The 19,390-nt window shown below is 43.2% G+C and overlaps 1 protein-coding gene across 1 annotated transcript in view; it reads right to left on the minus strand.

Moving 5' to 3' along the window:
* Nucleotides 1–19,390, minus strand: part of LOC134909505 (probable cation-transporting ATPase 13A4) — a 332,428-nt gene that overhangs the window by 61,017 nt on the left and 252,021 nt on the right. The window contains exons 23-27 of the mRNA XM_063916442.1: nucleotides 7,704–7,813; nucleotides 5,494–5,590; nucleotides 4,111–4,183; nucleotides 3,810–3,984; nucleotides 1,832–2,001 (exon numbers count right to left, since the gene is read on the minus strand). Coding sequence (XP_063772512.1) covers nucleotides 1,832–2,001; nucleotides 3,810–3,984; nucleotides 4,111–4,183; nucleotides 5,494–5,590; nucleotides 7,704–7,813 — 625 coding nt within the window. The remainder of the gene's footprint in view (nucleotides 1–1,831; nucleotides 2,002–3,809; nucleotides 3,985–4,110; nucleotides 4,184–5,493; nucleotides 5,591–7,703; nucleotides 7,814–19,390) is intronic.

The following is a 19,390-nucleotide window of genomic DNA, read 5'->3' on the forward strand; positions in this document are numbered from 1 at the left end:
GGCCCTCGAGAAGATGAGCACTCTGCAGCCACCACAGAAGAGACACCCTGGCCCTTGGGGACAGGGCGATCAGCCGATGCATCTGAAGATGCGATCCGGACCACTTGTCCAACAGATCCCACTGAAAGATCCTGGCATGGAACCTGCCGAAAGGAATGGCTTCGTATGACGCTACCATCTTTCCCAGGACTCGCGTGCAGTGATGCACCGACACCTGCTTTGGTTTCAGGAGATCCCTGACCATGGTCACTAACTCCTGAGCCTTCTCCCCCGGGAGAAATACCTTCTTCTGTTCTGTGTCCAGAATCATGCCCAGGAAGGGCAGACGCGTCGTAGGAATCAGCTGTGACTTTGGAATATTCAGAATCCAGCCGTGCCGTAGCAACACCTCCTGAGAGTGCGCTACGCTGACCAACAACTGCTCTCTGGACCTTGCCTTTATGAGGAGATCGTCCAAGTACGGGATAACTGTAACTCCTTGCTTCCGGAGAAGTACCATCATCTCTGTATTATCAGACTGTATTATGTGTCTTTTTTATGCCAAAGGTATTCTTATTGCTGCCCAGGGCGCCCCCCCCCCCAGCGCCCTGCACCCTACAGTGACCGGAGTGTGTGGTGTGCAGTGGGAGCAATGGCGCACAGCTGCAGTGCTGTGCGCTACCTTAATGAAGACAGGAGTCTTCAGCCGCCGATTTCATCACCAACTTCTGATCTTCTGGCTCTGCGAGGGGGACGGCGGCGCGGCTCCGGGAACGGACGACCGAGGACCTTTGCCTGTGTTCTAACCCTCTGGAGCTAATGGTGTCCAGTAGCCTAAGAAGCGCAACCTAGCTGTGAACAGGTACGTTTGCTTCTCTCCCCTCGGTCCCACGTAGCAGTGAGTCTGTTGCCAGCAGATCTCACTGAAAATAAAAAACCTAACATTACTTTCTTTACTAGCAGGCTCAGGAGAGCCCACTAGGTGCATCCAGCTCTGGCCGGGCACAGATTCTAACTGAGGTCTGGAGGAGGGGCATAGAGGGAGGAGCCAGTGCACACCAGATAGTACCTAATCTTTCTTTTAGAGTGTCCAGTCTCCAGCGGAGCCCGTCTATTCCCCATGGTCCTTACGGAGTCCCCAGCATCCACTAGGACGTCAGAGAAATATACAGATACAAATATACAGATAAGTGAAAAATATGCAGCACATGTGTACTCTGCATTGTGACTCAAGTCACTCTGCTCACATGTGTAACGTCATGTGTGTCTCTCAGAAGATGGAGGGACAAGTGCTTATGTGTGACTCCTATGCTTGCCAACTTTATAGTGATACCCTCCAGGAGGGAGAGGTCTAGGTGTGAGTAGTGGGGGTATGTTGATTTCCAGCATTACACATTCGAGGGTGGCCATGATGATGTGATTTACAGCAAATATCATCATCATGCCCTGATCCACTTTACTGGAGAAGTGGAAGGGACACTGGAGGGGATGTGGTTAAAGTGCCAGCTGTCAGGAATCCGGTGTTTGAGATACCGATGCCGGAATCCCAACATGACACCCATAGAGGGAGAATATAACCTGTGGCGAGTGCAGTGAGCAACCGTGCCCACAAGGGGCTTTCTAGTGCTCACACCACTGCCGGCATATTGGCGGCCGGGATGCCACTGTCGGTATCTAGACAGCCAGCATCCCGGCCATCGGTAAAGTGTATGTATTTCCCACAGGCATGTGGTTTTTGTATTGACATATATACAACATAACCTTCATTTTCAAAATGGTACTAAAAAGCAAAAGTATCTTGTCAGTGGTTCACACATGAATGTTTCACTTTCTCATTTTACATGCTACTTACAGTTGGTATACAGGCGCTGTCTGAATGGTCTGCCTTTGGAGAACACAAATTCTACAATAATTAGGTTGAAGCATGTGACAGGAAACATTGTAGTGGTATAATAATTCTCTGAAAATCCTTGTTCCCTCATTGTAACATTTTCTGTGCTGAGGTTTAAGGGAAGACATGCACTGTGGATCAAGGAAACAAAGAGTTATACAACTGCTCGAGGAGTTCATGATGTTTCAGGAACATGTCTTATTTGTATTCATTTGTTATTGTGACAGCATTGCCATGCAATACTTCTTTTGGGATGATAACTTTATAAAGGCAAACACGGTGGGGAGGGGGGGGGGGGGGTTACAGTTGCCCGGAAATCCCCATGCCCCACAGCCTGGCCAGCGGCCACTACATGCAGTACACATGCCCAGTAGCAGATTTTCCTACCAAGTCTGTTGTGTGTGTCTGTGGGGAGCGCAATCATTTCCCCAGAGAGAGAATCTGGTTAGTGGCTTACCGTATGCATTAGGCCTGCATGTGTCTGACCTACTGTATTACATAAACTGCACTATGTTTAGGGCAGACTCTAGCTTGTTACATGATAATTATGAATCCTTCATGGACTTATGATAATCGCTCTATGATTAAACATTTGGAAACCCCCCCTTCTTTCAGAAATCCTGTGTTTGCTGCTGCTTTGTGTTAGTAAAAGAACAGCAAAGATCATCTGCTAATAACGCAATACGCAGACTGTTTGCACCGACTTATCTGCCTAATGCACTGTGCAGCACTTCTCAACCTGTGGCCCTTGGTGTATTGCGCACGATAAAAGGTCAAAAAAATGTCAGCCAATATTCCTTATGCTCCACTGGATACTGCGTTGGCTCCTGAAGTGACTAGCTACAAATGTAAGGAGTGGAGCATTGGCACAACAAAACCCACAGCTGCCATGTGGGGGGCAGACCCCACAGCAGGGTCATAACTAGGGCAGAGTAGGCTTTCCAAAATAGGACCCATCTACCACCTGGCAGACATCTCAGCACCATGACATCTGTCATGGACAAAAGCTGGGAGCAAGCAGCCGTTGGCTCAGTAGAAATGGAGACTAAGAGGAACGGAATAGTAAAGATGCCCTATAGTAAGTAAACTACAATGGATAAGAGAACAGGGGGTAGTTGGTATGTAAAGAACTACTGGTAGTGTGTGCTTTGGGTACAGACAGGTTTATTTACATTCATTTTTATAGCTTTCAGATTTTGTGTCACATGTGTGGAAGGATGTCACTCTTCAGTGGGTCACTGCAGAAAAGTTTGAGAACCACTGCCTAGTGAATCATACAAAGGTGTAAGTCATCCCCAACCACCATCCACTAGTGTGAAGACAGATCCCATGCAAAGAATCTATGTGACCGTGTAAGGGATTGCACTTGTAAGGCCACATTCCTCATTAACATGTCCATTTTTCTCCTAATGTACAGTACTATTAGTCCAAACCTCATGCATGCCTTACATCATTGCATATACATGATATTGAGACTGTATGTGTTCTATGTGTTTCATTAGTAGCTTTTAAAACCCATTGACAGTGGGGATGCCCAGTTACAGACACCTCCAAGAACATGAACTCACTTTTCATGCAGGTAGGCTTGCTTGCAACCCACAGCAATAGATCACAGTCTAACTTGTACATTATCTAGCCTCTAAAGCTTTTAAAATTCATCTAGAAATTGATCTTGTTGTAGAACACAGTAACAGCAACATGTGAGCTAAACCATTTGTGCTAAAATAAGTGAATGGTCTCCAATAACTGCATTGGCACTTCAAGCCTCCAAGTTATCAGCTTTGAGAAAAGCCTTACATTATGTCAGCAATGCAGGGATCTGTATGCTATGCAAAGAAATTTAGTCTGCTGGCCTGAAACCAGACATGCTTCCGTAAATGCCATAAATGCTCATCAGATGAAAAAAATAAGGGAATTCTACAGTGGATATAGCTCTTACCTGAACACGTCAGTTTCACTGAACCATGGCTGCTGCTGAAGCAGGAGGAAAGCAGTAATCTGTACTACCATGTTGAAAATAAAATGCATCAGAATTGAGAGTAACAAAGGAGGAGAAAGAAGATGTCCTGATGGTCGGTGTCGAGCAAGCTTCGGTGCAGGAGCATTCAGACTCACTAGAGGAAGAACAGAGCAGAAACATTGCTGCAGATCACTTGTGCTATTAGGCTGTTCTCTGCTCTAGTTCTCTGGATCTGGACAAAAATAACAAGACGCTAATAGAAAAGAAAAAGAATACTTACTAGTTAAGGTGACTGAAAAGCTTATAGACAAATCTTGCACAAGGAACTGATTGTTTCCAAGAAGGGTTTGTTTCTGATAGAAGGAAATTACAAGTGAGATTATGTACTGTATGTATGAATACAGCTTAAAGATCAAGCACTTTAGACTTAAGGGGCCTACACACTGGGCAATATCTTGAAAGATATGAACGATATCATACATAATTGAATGATAAATTGTTCATATCTTGCAGTGTGGATGCATCAACGATGCCCGCAATCGTTCATCATTGATCTCGATTTGGACGATATAGATGTATGTACTCTCATGTCATCAAAATTGACCATCGATATCGTCCAGTGTGTAGGTAAAATCGACCATCAATAATATCATTGGATGATAATATCGATTGTCAAAAATATCGCCCAGTGTGTAGGCCCCTTTAGTTATATGCATTATAATAAATGACGGTACGTGCACAAAATTCTGTCTATGATTCTATCAGAGTACATGTAATACCCAAATATATCAGGCAATGGAGGGCTAACAAGGTTTGGCCTGTCACTGTGTAGCTATAAAAACAAAATATAGTTACTGCGTTGATATAGAAATAATAATATTGCCGTGGTAGAATGAGCATCAGCACACATTTATATTTTAAACACTTAGGGTGATAAAAAGTAAAAACAGTGATAAAAGTGGAGAAGTGAGCCAGTGGAGAAGTTGCCCATGGCAACCAATCAGCTGCTCTGTATAGTTTTATAGTATGCAAATTCTAAATGTTACGTGAATGCTGATTGGTTGCCATGGCCAACTTCTCCACTGGCTCACTTCTCCACTTTTATCACTCCTCAGTACATGTCCCCCTTAATGACAATGAAAATGTATATGTCAATTTCATATTTAATACACAATGGGCTAAAGGCCTAATTCATACCTGATCACTATAGAGTGAAATTGCAAGGCGGACAGTTATTGGATGACTGCACATGCGTACGGATTGTAATGGGCAGGTGCGAGGTCAAACTGCGTTTTTCTCTTTATTGCTAGGCGAATGCAGGTTGATTGACCGGAAGCAGACGTTTGGGGGTAGTAACTGGCCATTTTCTAAACATAAGCATGTACAGCAGCTCTATTGCCAATGGTTTATATTCCTATCTATCTAATGTAATTATGTGCTGCAGTTAATTATTTAATGCAGGCAATAAATGAAGCAGTAAAATTAGTGAAGCCCAGAGAACACAATTCCAAGCAGAATATAATGAGCAGGTGAAAGTATTATAGCTATGATAAACCTTTCATCTTAGTAACATTTAAATAAATAATACTTTCTTTTTGTTGTGCTTAACAAACATCAACATCATTGGATGGTACTTCTATGGAGGGTAGAATGATAGCCATACCCAAAAGAGAAGCATAGTGCAAGGTAAAACAATCAGGGTGTGCATCGTCAAGAATTTAAAGAGGGAGAATGATGTAACAAGCGTATTCCGGCCTTCCCTGCCAGAGAAAACAACATGTTGGTTAATAGTCATATACAGTATATTTAGCTTCATAATTCACTACAAAGATGGATAAAACCAGAGATGGCCCTGACCAATTTGTAGCCCTAGGTATGATTTTAGCTGGTGCCCCTTAAATTGCAGCTAATTCTACCACCAAGAATTGTATTTCTACTGCTGATGCCACCTGGAGCAATGGCACCCTAGAGATAGTCTATTTGGCCTATGTCCAGGGCTTACTCTAGGTTCTACTATGCATATAGATAAATATCGACATTTAGTTTTTAGAATGCAATGCAGATGCAATTAGTATTCATACCCAAAGGGCCTTATTCAGGTTTGTTAGCAAACCAAGAAAGTTAGCAATTGGGCAAAACCATGTGCAGTGCAAGTGGGACAGATGTAACATGTGCAGAGAGAGTTAGATTTGGGTGGGGTGTGTTCAAACTGAAATCTAAATTGCAGTGTAGATTAAGCAGCCAGTATTTACCCTGCACAGAAACAATATAACTCACCCAAATCTAACTCTGGCTGCACATTTTACATCTGCTCCTCTTGCAGGACAACATGATTTTGCCGAATTGCTAACCTTTATGGTTTACTAACAAACAGTGTCGGACTGGGGCATAAACCTCCCACCGGGGGAATGCAGTGTTAGGGGCCCATACTTAAGGTTGTGGCCAGCCTACAAAGGGAGTGTGGCCAGCATCCACAGAGGCTTGAAATACACAATAGTCTAGTGCAGAGTAATGCAACATATCCACCATGTATAATACAAGTGCACAGTCTGGAACCTGATACCTAAAGGAAGCAGAGGCAGAACTCTGGGAGGCAACGGAGTCATCTGCCGCCGGGCTTCTGCTCTGAAGGGGGGCACCTCTCCTCCCATTCTGTGACACCATTGAATTAAGTTAATTGATAGCTGCCGCTATCTCTTCAGTGGCCGACTTCCTCACTGGTCCCTGCACCTTACAAATCACACCCTCTTTATTATACTGAATATACACATTTTACAAGTGTCATACCCAGGATTAGAAACCACGACCTATTACACTGGAAGCAGACACCTTACTGATGAAGCTATTTGCTCCTGTATCGGAAATATGAGAATTCTAACTATATGAAGATACTTCTCTGACAATTACACGTAACTTCATATAGTTAGAATTCTCATGCTTCCTCTACAGGAGCAAATAGCTCCATCAGTAAAGTGTCTGCTGCAGTGTAACAGGTCATTGATTCTAATCCTGGATATGACTGCTAAGAAATGTGTAATTTAAAACAAAAGACAATTAAATGTATAAATATAGTATATACTTTTTTTCCAGAACACTCCACACACACACACACACACACACACACACACACACACACACACACACACACACACGTATATATATATATATATATACATACATATATATATATATATATATATATACGCACACATACATACATATATTTATCTTAATATAGGAAATAGGGGGGGTTCCAATATTTTTCTTGCATCCGGGCAACTGTGACGAACTTACGCCACTGAAAGGAAGGAGTGGGCATTCAGGCAGTGGGGCTTACCAGTGGTTTCCCTGGTACCCCTGTGGACCAGTCCGACCCTGCTAACAAACCTGAATAACCCCTAAAGTGCGCTAATGTATATACCCAGACAAATCATGATGAGAAGCAAGTTGGTGTTTTTGCATTCACACACAATACAGCTTTATTTTCACAGTTAGATTTAATGTTTTGTTTATTTTTTGGCAGTTTTGCAATGGGAATTATGATTTTTTTACGCATTCCATGCTTTTTATCTACCTGCAAAATCACATTATGATAACTCCTTAGAGTTAAAAATAAGATGCACCCTCTCAAAAATCCAAATATGTCAACACAGTTTAAATATAAATGAGGTTCCCTTTGTCAAGACTTCAATGAAACAGTGGTTATAGACTGTGAATTACACAATACAGTATAATACATTGAGACGTTCTTGCTTAGTTATAGTATCTTTTAGACACAGTAATACTTTATTTTTATTTATTTCAAGTCAAAAACAGTTCCCAACATTCTAGGTTGTATAACTGTTGCAGATGAAGGACAGAAGGACAACTTACTTGATGAGCTTTGGAACACATGTAATATTAGGAATATTTGAAGTGAAAGGAGATGCAACAGATGCTTCTAACTCTGACAAAGAAATTCCAGCATGTGCCATTTTAAGTGCCTTTAAAAGAAAATGTATTAAGTATTATGAGATTGAATAAACAAAATGATTCTGTATCCATATAATTTCATACATACATGCTGTATGTGTGAGAGCGTTTGCTTACAAAATAATATAAGACGTATTGAAAACAAAGGCGTTAATGGCTAAATCTGTGCCCACTTTGCCATTAATCATTGAGAAATAGCTGGATTGCATATGGCCAATAAATACGGTCAAATGTGAAAAGATGTCAGATTGTCATAGTTTTGTAAAAAACATGCAAGCTCAGGGAGGTTTCATTTTACATCAATGCACATATTTGCCTTTCATATACATACAGTATATAGGTACACCAGTGATGTACTGTGAGATAAATGGCTCAAGAGGCACTGGCTAGTACCAGAGCCAGAATTACACACAACATATGAGCCAAAGGGTTCATGTGGGCATTATACACAGGTATACTGCTGGAAATTTGATGCGTTCTGACCAGAGATGTGAAACCTGTCACAGACTTTTTACTCCACAGTTTTCACTATAAAGATGATTAGAATAATACAAAGAAGATATTTCTAATTTATTCTTTGTATTTGTCATATAGTTTATATAGTTAAAACTCTGGTGTATATGTTAGTATGACAGGAAAGGCTCTGCCTTACCTCACCGCATGTCACTGAGGTACACGTCCAGATTCTGGTTTTGAAAATTGCCACCAGAAAATGAGTATGGCCTAATTTTGGGGGATTGCTGGTCCCATTGGAAATGCACATGGTGGAAAAAGTAAAATGTAGCTTCATAGTCCATTCTGCTGCCAATTTACGACTACCTCTTTATTAATTTCAGATGCTCTATTTTCTCCAAAATACAACTCAGATTAGTCTAGATTTTTTTTTTAATTATTCATGAGAATGAGTTTATGCAATGTGTCACTTATATACTGTCAAAGTCAAATTGCATATTTTGATATTTAGAATACACTATGGCATTTACTAATGGATGCATCTACGATACATGCGTCAAATATGCGTACTATAAGGTAGGGCATAAATGACAGTAACGGCAAGTTACTGTGTGCATTACGGTAGAAGACGCATTTGTTAATATATATCATACTGTAACACAATAGCAAATATTTCTTACTTACAGAAAATATACTGTACACTCAAATGTATTACAGCCAGAAATACAAATTCCTATAGTATCCTAAAACATACAGTATCAGATTGCTCTGTCCAAACAAGCATTGTGTCCATGGAAGATAGAACTTTGACTGAGTTAATGTGTAAATACCGTTGTTTGCCCCAATTGTTAACATGAACAATTGAGGCTTGGTAATGTTCCCATTTATTCCGTGTTACCATTGTCTCTAACAAACAAGAAGCCAGATACGATACAACAGCTAAAGATATGCAGATTCTTGATTGTGTGCTTCCATGCACATGAGAATCCTGTGTGTTTATATTCAATAAAATACAGACCAGATATTGATACTTGAATTACTAGTGATATGTCATATGTATTCTGGCTTATGGTTTACACAGCACTGACCTGTCCCCTACACAATGTGTTATACATAAGACAACTGGTCAACTGCAAATAAATATATATATATATATATATATATAAAAAGGTATTTTTCCATTAAATATCAAGCCATACGTGTAGTTCAGTGATTGCGAGGATATTGTCAGATATTGTGGCAACAAGTTATTAGCGATACCGGATTCATGTATATTCCTGTATGATAGTGTGGTCAGTTTAAACTAGAGATGTGCACCGGACATTTTTCGGGTTTTGTGTTTTGGTTTTGGATTCGGACGCGTTTTGGCAAAACCTCCCTGAAATTTTTTTGTCGGATTCGGGTGTGTTTTGGATTCGGGTGTTTTTTTTTCAAAAAACCCTCAAAAATAGCTTAAATCATAGAATTTGGGGGTCATTTTGATCCCATAGTATTATTAACCTCAATAACCATAATTTCCACTCATTTACAGTCTATTCTGAACACCTCACAATATTATTTTTAGTCCTAAAATGTGCACCGAGGTCACTGGATGACTAAGCAAAGCGACCCAAGTGGCCGGCACAAACACCTGGCCCATCTAGGAGTGGCATTGCAGTGTCAAACAGGATGGCACTTCAAAAAATTGGCCACAAACATCACATGATGCAAAAAAAGAGGTGCCATTTAGAATATCAAAAATCGTTTTTCCTCTAAGTACTTTAATAAAACTAATGATAATCACAGGAAGTGATGTCATCATTAATCACCTCCTTTGGGCATAAATAGAGCAAAGCCTGCTCAGTGTGGTCATCCCCTTGATGAAGTCCTGTTGCTGACGGACGAAACGCGTTGGGAGTACCTGCAGACATCTCCTTTTATGGACAGATAAGCTTCAAACTATTTTAAATTCTGTATGCATGCATTCCAGCCATTGTTATGGACAGATAAGCTTGATATAATTTTTTATTCTGTACGCATGTTATCCAGCCATTTTATGTGTATTTTTATGTGATTATGTGTATTAAATTCTTTGTATTTTTAATATATACACTGCTCAGGCTATATATTGATCTCATTTGGGAATAAGCTAGTTCCCTAATTAGGCCTGTGAAACTAAGCAGTAACACAATACGAAATTCAAACGGTATACACTATGTTAGTTTTCTTCTGTTTTATCCGCATGTTTTAAGCCACAAAAGAGTGCTGCTTGAGCTGAGCTTCTCTTTACCAGATAAGTGTTTTAAGCGGATCCTTATCATCCCTTTCTTTATACCTTCTCTCCCCCTGAATTTAATCACTACACTCTTGGGCGCTTGTTTTCACTAATTCTTGCAACAGATTTTATATGCATGCCAAGCATATGTTTATGTATTACAAGCTGCCACTCAAATAATTTATTGAGAAGTGTTTTTAAAAAAAGGTTTTTTTTATTATATTTTTATAATTTTATACTTATGGTATAATTATCACAAAACTGCACCCGAGCGCCGTAGTCTTCAATTCTATATATATATATATATATATATATATAAACAAATGTAGAACTCAGCGGCACTCACGGCTCCCAGTCAGGGAATGAAAGAAGACACAGGCGTTGTGTACCAGTCAACGTTTCAATGTTATTTAGGTAAACATTTTCCTCAGGTTTACCTAAATAACATTGAAACGTTGACTGGTACACAACGCCTGTGTCTTCTTTCATTCCCTGACTGGGAGCCGTGAGTGCCGCTGAGTTCTACATTTGTTTATGGATATCCATCACTGGGATATTACCGGGAAAGCACCGGCTGTATTTTACTACTTATGAATGAATGGAGTGCTGCTGACTACTACATTACACACTATATATATATAAAGGTATTTTTCCATTAAATATCAAGCCATACGTGTAGTTCGGTGATTGCGAGGATATTGTCAGATATTGTGGCAACAAGTTATTAGCGATACCGGATTCATGTATATTCCTGTATGATAGTGTGGTCAGTTTAAACTAGAGATGTGCACCGGACATTTTTCGGGTTTTGTGTTTTGGTTTTGGATTCGGACGCGTTTTGGCAAAACCTCCCTGAAATTTTTTGGTCGGATTCGGGTGTATTTTGGATTCGGGTGTTTTTTTTTCAAAAAACCCTCAAAAATAGCTTAAATCATAGAATTTGGGGGTCATTTTGATCCCATAGTATTATTAAGCTCAATAACCATAATTTCCACTCATTTACAGTCTATTCTGAACACCTCACAATATTATTTTTAGTCCTAAAATGTGCACCGAGGTCACTGGATGACTAAGCAAAGCGACCCAAGTGGCCGGCACAAACACGTGGCCCATCTAGGAGTGGCACTGCAGTGTCAAACAGGATGGCACTTCAAAAAATTGGCCACAAACATCACATGATGCAAAAAAAGAGGTGCCATTTAGAATATCAAAAATCGTTTTTCCTCTAAGTACTTTAATAAAACTAATGATAATCACAGGAAGTGATGTCATCATTAATCACCTCCTTTGGGCATAAATAGAGCAAAGCCTGCTCAGTGTGGTCATCCCCTTGATGAAGTCCTGTTGCTGACGGACGAAACGTGTTGGGAGTACCTGCAGACATCTCCTTTTATGGACAGATAAGCTTCAAACTATTTTAAATTCTGTATGCATGCATTCCAGCCATTGTTATGGACAGATAAGCTTGATATAATTTTTTATTCTGTACGCATGTTGGCCCTCATTCCGAGTTGATCGGTCGCAAGGCGATTTTAGCAGAGTTACACACGCTAAGCCGCCGCCTACTGGGAGTGAATCTTAGCTTCTTAAAATTGCGAACGATGTATTCGCAATATTGCGATTACTAACTACTTAGCAGTTTCAGAGTAGCTCCAGACTTACTCTGCCTGTGCGATCATTTCAGTGCTTGTCGTTCCTGGTTGACGTCACAAACACACCCAGCGTTCGCCCAGGCACTCCCACCGTTTCCCCGGCCACTCCTGCGCTTTTTCCGGAAACGGTAGCGTTTTCAGCCACACGCCCCTGAAACGCCGTGTTTCCGCCCAGTAACACCCATTTCCTGTCAATCACATTACGATCGCCGGAGCGAAGAAAAAGCCGTGAGTAAAAATACTTTCATCATAGTAAAGTTACTTGGCGCAGTCGCAGTGCGAACATTGCGCATGCGTACTAAGCGGATTTTCACTGCGATGCGATGAAAAATACCGAGCGAACAACTCGGAATGAGGGCCGTTATCCAGCCATTTTATGTGTATTTTTATTAGAGATGAGCGCCTGAAATTTTTCGGGTTTTGTGTTTTGGTTTTGGGTTCGGTTCCGAGGCCGTGTTTTGGGTTCGAACGCGTTTTGGCAAAACCTCACCGAATTATTTTTGTCGGATTCGGGTGTGTTTTGGATTCGGGTGTTTTTTTCCAAAAACACTAAAAAACAGCTTAAATCATAGAATTTGGGGGTCATTTTGATCCCAAAGTATTATTAACCACAAAAACCATAATTTACACTCATTTTCAGTCTATTCTGAATACCTCACACCTCACAATATTATTTTTAGTCCTAAAATTTGCACCGAGGTCGCTGTGTGAGTAAGATAAGCGACCCTAGTGGCCGACACAAACACCGGGCCCATCTAGGAGTGGCACTGCAGTGTCACGCAGGATGTCCCTTACAAAAAACCCTCCCCAAACAGCACATGACGCAAAGAAAAAAAGAGGCGCAATGAGGTAGCTGTGTGAGTAAGATTAGCGACCCTAGTGGCCGACACAAACACCGGGCCCATCTAGGAGTGGCACTGCAGTGTCACGCAGGATGGCCCTTCCAAAAAACCCTCCCCAAACAGCACATGACGCAAAGAAAAAAAGAGGCGCAATGAGGTAGCTGACTGTGTGAGTAAGATTAGCGACCCTAGTGGCCGACACAAACACCGGGCCCATCTAGGAGTGGCACTGCAGTGTCACTCAGGATGGCCCTTCCAAAAAACCCTCCCCAAACAGCACATGACGCAAAGAAAAAAAGAGGCGCAATGAGGTAGCTGACTGTGTGAGTAAAATTAGCGACCCTAGTGGCCGACACAAACACCGGGCCCATCTAGGAGTGGCACTGCAGTGTCACGCAGGATGTCCCTTCCAAAAAACCCTCCCCAAACAGCACATGACGCAATGAAAAAAAGAGGCGCAATGAGGTAGCTGTGTGAGTAAGATTAGCGACCCTAGTGGCCGACACAAACACCGGGCCCATCTAGGAGTGGCACTGCAGTGTCACGCAGGATGTCCCTTCCAAAAAACCCTCCCCAAACAGCACATGACGCAAAGAAAAAAAGAGGCGCAATGAGGTAGCTGTGTGAGTAAGATTAGCGACCCTAGTGGCCGACACAAACACCGGGCCCATCTAGGAGTGGCACTGCAGTGTCACGCAGGATGTCCCTTCCAAAAAACCCTCCCCAAACAGCACATGACGCAAAGAAAAAAAGAGGCGCAATGAGGTAGCTGACTGTGTGAGTAAGATTAGCGACCCTAGTGGCCGACACAAACACCGGGCCCATTTAGGAGTGGCACTGCAGTGTCACGCAGGATGTCCCTTCCAAAAAACCCTCCCCAATCAGCACATGATGCAAAGAAAAAGAAAAGAAAAAAGAGGTGCAAGATGGAATTATCCTTGGGCCCTCCCACCCACCCTTATGTTGTATAAACAAAACAGGACATGCACACTTTAACCAACCCATCATTTCAGTGACAGGGTCTGCCACACGACTGTGACTGATATGACGGGTTGGTTTGGACCCCCCCCAAAAAAGAAGCAATTAATCTCTCCTTGCACAAACTGGCTCTACAGAGGCAAGATGTCCACCTCATCTTCACCCTCCGATATATCACCGTGTACATCCCCCTCCTCACAGATTATCAATTCGTCCCCACTGGAATCCACCATCTCAGCTCCCTGTGTACTTTGTGGAGGCAATTGCTGCTGGTCAATGTCTCCGCGGAGGAATTGATTATAATTCATTTTAATGAACATCATCTTCTCCACATTTTCTGGATGTAACCTCGTACGCCGATTGCTGACAAGGTGAGCGGCGGCACTAAACACTCTTTCGGAGTACACACTTGTGGGAGGGCAACTTAGGTAGAATAAAGCCAGTTTGTGCAAGGGCCTCCAAATTGCCTCTTTTTCCTGCCAGTATAAGTACGGACTGTGTGACGTGCCTACTTGGATGCGGTCACTCATATAATCCTCCACCATTCTATCAATGTTGAGAGAATCATATGCAGTGACAGTAGACGACATGTCCGTAATCGTTGTCAGGTCCTTCAGTCCGGACCAGATGTCAGCATCAGCAGTCGCTCCAGACTGCCCTGCATCACCGCCAGCGGGTGGGCTCGGAATTCTGAGCCTTTTCCTCGCACCCCCAGTTGCGGGAGAATGTGAAGGAGGAGATGTTGACAGGTCGCGTTCCGCTTGACTTGACAATTTTGTCACCAGCAGGTCTTTCAACCCCAGCAGACCTGTGTCTGCCGGAAAGAGAGATCCAAGGTAGGCTTTAAATCTAGGATCGAGCACGGTGGCCAAAATGTAGTGCTCTGATTTCAACAGATTGACCACCCGTGAATCCTTGTTAAGCGAATTAAGGGCTGCATCCACAAGTCCCGCATGCCTAGCGGAATCGCTCCCTTTTAGCTCCTTCTTCAATGCCTCCAGCTTCTTCTGCAAAAGCCTGATGAGGGGAATGACCTGACTCAGGCTGGCAGTGTCTGAACTGACTTCACGTGTGGCAAGTTCAAAGGGCATCAGAACCTTGCACAACGTTGAAATCATTCTCCACTGCACTTGAGACAGGTGCATTCCATCTCCTATATCGTGCTCAATTGTATAGGCTTGAATGGCCTTTTGCTGCTCCTCCAACCTCTGAAGCATATAGAGGGTTGAATTCCACCTCGTTACCACTTCTTGCTTCAGATGATGGCAGGGCAGGTTCAGTAGTTTTTGGTGGTGCTCCAGTCTTCTGTACGTGGTGCCTGTACGCCGAAAGTGTCCCGCAATTTTTCTGGCCACCGACAGCATCTCTTGCACGCCCCTGTCGTTTTTAAAAAAATTCTGCACCACCAAATTCAAGGTATGTGCAAAACATGGGACGTGCTGGAATTTGCCCATATTTAATGCACACACAATATTGCTGGCGTTGTCCGATGCCACAAATCCACAGGAGAGTCCAATTGGGGTAAGCCATTCCGCGATGATCTTCCTCAGTTGCCGTAAGAGGTTTTCAGCTGTGTGCGTATTCTGGAAAGCGGTGATACAAAGCGTAGCCTGCCTAGGAAAGAGTTGGCGTTTGCGAGATGCTGCTACTGGTGCCGCCGCTGCTGTTCTTGCGGCGGGAGTCCATACATCTACCCAGTGGGCTGTCACAGTCATATAGTCCTGACCCTGCCCTGCTCCACTTGTCCACATGTCCGTGGTTAAGTGGACATTGGGTACAACTGCATTTTTTAGGAGACTGGTGAGTCTTTTTCTGACGTCCGTGTACATTCTCGGTATCGCCTGCCTAGAGAAATGGAACCTAGATGGTATTTGGTAACGGGGGCACACTGCCTCAATAAATTGTCTAGTTCCCTGTGAACTAACGGCGGATACCGGACGCACGTCTAACACCAACATAGTTGTCAAGGACTCAGTTATCCGCTTTGCAGTAGGATGACTGCTGTGATATTTCATCTTCCTCGCAAAGGACTGTTGAACAGTCAATTGCTTACTGGAAGTAGTACAAGTGGGCTTACGACTTCCCCTCTGGGATGACCATCGACTCCCAGCGGCAACAACAGCAGCGCCAGCAGCAGTAGGCGTTACACGCAAGGATGCATCGGAGGAATCCCAGGCAGGAGAGGACTCGTCAGACTTGCCAGTGTCATGGCCTGCAGGACTATTGGCATTCCTGGGGAAGGAGGAAATTGACACTGAGGGAGTTGGTGGGGTGGTTTGCGTGAGCTTGGTTACAAGAGGAAGGGATTTACTGGTCAGTGGACTGCTTCCGCTGTCACCCAAAGTTTTTGAACTTGTCACTGACTTATTATGAATGCGCTGCAGGTGACGTATAAGGGAGGATGTTCCGAGGTGGTTAACGTCCTTACCCCTACTTATTACAGCTTGACAAAGGGAACACACGGCTTGACACCTGTTGTCCGCATTTCTGGTGAAATACCTCCACACCGAAGAGCTGATTTTTTTGGTATTTTCACCTGGCATGTCAACGGCCATATTCCTCCCACGGACAACAGGTGTCTCCCCGGGTGCCTGACTTAAACAAACCACCTCACCATCAGAATCCTCCTGGTCAATTTCCTCCCCAGCGCCAGCAACACCCATATCCTCCTCATCCTGGTGTACTTCAACACTGACATCTTCAATCTGACTATCAGGAACTGGACTGCGGGTGCTCCTTCCAGCACTTGCAGGGGGCGTGCAAATGGTGGAAGGCGCATGCTCTTCACGTCCAGTGTTGGGAAGGTCAGGCATCGCAACCGACACAATTGGACTCTCCTTGTGGATTTGGGATTTCAAAGAACGCACAGTTCTTTGCGGTGCTTTTGCCAGCTTGAGTCTTTTCAGTTTTCTAGCGAGAGGCTGAGTGCTTCCATCCTCATGTGAAGCTGAACCACTAGCCATGAACATAGGCCAGGGCCTCAGCCGTTCCTTGCCACTCCGTGTGGTAAATGGCATATTGGCAAGTTTACGCTTCTCCTCCGACAATTTTATTTTAGGTTTTGGAGTCCTTTTTTTACTGATATTTGGTGTTTTGGTTTTGACATGCTCTGTACTATGCCATTGGGCATCGGCCTTGGCAGACGACGTTGCTGGCATTTCATCGTCTCGGCCATGACTAGTGGCAGCAGCTTCAGCACGAGGTGGAAGTGGATCTTGATCTTTCCCTAATTTTGGAACCTCAACATTTTTGTTCTCCATATTTTAATAGGCACAACTAAAAGGCACCTCAGGTAAACAATGCAGATGGATGGATTGGATACTAGTATACAATTATGGACGGGCTGCCGAGTGCCGACACAGAGGTAGCCACAGCCGTGAACTACCGCACTGTACTGTGTCTGCTGCTAATATATAGACTGGTTGATAAAGAGATAGTATACTCGTAACTAGTATGTATGTATAAAGAAAGAAAAAAAAACCACGGTTAGGTCACTGGTATATACAATTATGGACGGGCTGCCGAGTGCCGACACAGAGGTAGCCACAGCCGTGAACTACCGCACTGTACTGTGTCTGCTGCTAATATATAGACTGGTTGATAAAGAGATAGTATACTCGTAACTAGTATGTATGTATAAAGAAAGAAAAAAAAACCACGGTTAGGTGGTATATACAATTATGGACGGGCTGCCGAGTGCCGACACAGAGGTAGCCACAGCCGTGAACTACCGCACTGTACTGTGTCTGCTGCTAATATATAGACTGGTTGATAAAGAGATAGTATACTCGTAACTAGTATGTATGTATAAAGAAAGAAAAAAAAACCACGGTTAGGTCACTGGTATATACAATTATGGACGGGCTGCCGAGTGCCGACACAGAGGTAGCCACAGCCGTGAACTACCGCACTGTACACTGGTTGATAAAGAGATAGTAGTATACTCGTAACAACTAGTATGACGACGGTATAAAGAATGAAAAAAAAACCACGTTTAGGTGGTATATAATACAATTATGGTTGGACGGACTGCCTGCCGAGTGCCGACACAGAGGTAGCCACAGCCGTGAACTACCGCACTGTACACTGGTTGATAAAGAGATAGTAGTATACTCGTAACAACTAGTATGACGACGGTATAAAGAATGAAAAAAAAACCACGGTTAGGTGGTATATAATACAATTATGGTTGGACGGACTGCCTGCCGAGTGCCGACACAGAGGTAGCCACAGCCGTGAACTACCGCACTGTACACTGGTTGATAAAGAGATAGTAGTATACTCGTAACAACTAGTATGACGACGGTATAAAGAACGAAAAAAAAACCACGGTTAGGTGGTATATATTATAATACAATTATGGATGGACGGACTGCCTGCCGAGTTCCGACACAGAGGTAGCCACAGCCGTGAACTACCGCACTGTACACTGGTTGATAAAGAGATAGTAGTATACTCGTAACAACTAGTATGACGACGGTATAAAGAACGAAAAAAAAACCACGGTTAGGTGGTATATATTATAATACAATTATGGATGGACGGACTGCCTGCCGAGTGCCGACACAGAGGTAGCCACAGCCGTGAACTACCGCACTGTACTGTGTCTGCTGCTAATATAGACTGGTTGATAAAGAGATAGTATACAATACTACTAATATACTGGTGGTCAGGCACTGGTCACCACTAGTCACACTGGCAGTGGCACTCCTGCAGCAAAAGTGTGCACTGTTTAATTTTAATATAATATTATTTATCATGTACTCCTGGCTCCTGCTATAACAACCTGCAGTGCTCCCCAGTCTCCCCCACAATTATAAGCTTTATATACAATACATTGATGTGCAGCACACTGGGCTGAGCAGTGCACACAGACTGAGTCACTGTGTGACTGTGTATCGTTTTTTTCAGGCAGAGAACGGATATATTAAATAAAACAAACAACTGCACTGTCTCTGGTGGTCACTGGTCACTGTGGTCGTCAGTCACTAAACTCTGTCTGCACTCTGCACTCTCTTCTAATCTACAGTATCACAGCAATCTCTCTCTCTCTCTCTCTCTTCTAAATCTAATCTAAATGGAGAGGACACCAGCCACGTCCTCTCCCTATCAATCTCAATGCACGTGTGAAAATGGCGGCGACGCGCGGCTCCTTATATAGAATCCGAGTCTCGCGAGAATCCGACAGCGTCATGATGACGTTCGGGCGCGCTCGGGTTAACCGAGCAAGGCGGGAAGATCCGAGTCGCTCGGACCCGTGAAAAAAAAAGTGAAGTTCGTGCGGGTTCGGATTCAAAGAAACCGAACCCGCTCATCTCTAATTTTTATGTGATTATGTGTATTAAATTCTTTGTATTTTTAATATATACACTGCTCAGGCTATATATTGATCTCATTTGGGAATAAGCT

Source organism: Pseudophryne corroboree, chromosome 4 (genome assembly GCF_028390025.1).
Source record: "Pseudophryne corroboree isolate aPseCor3 chromosome 4, aPseCor3.hap2, whole genome shotgun sequence".
Taxonomy (NCBI): Eukaryota; Metazoa; Chordata; class Amphibia; order Anura; family Myobatrachidae; genus Pseudophryne; species Pseudophryne corroboree.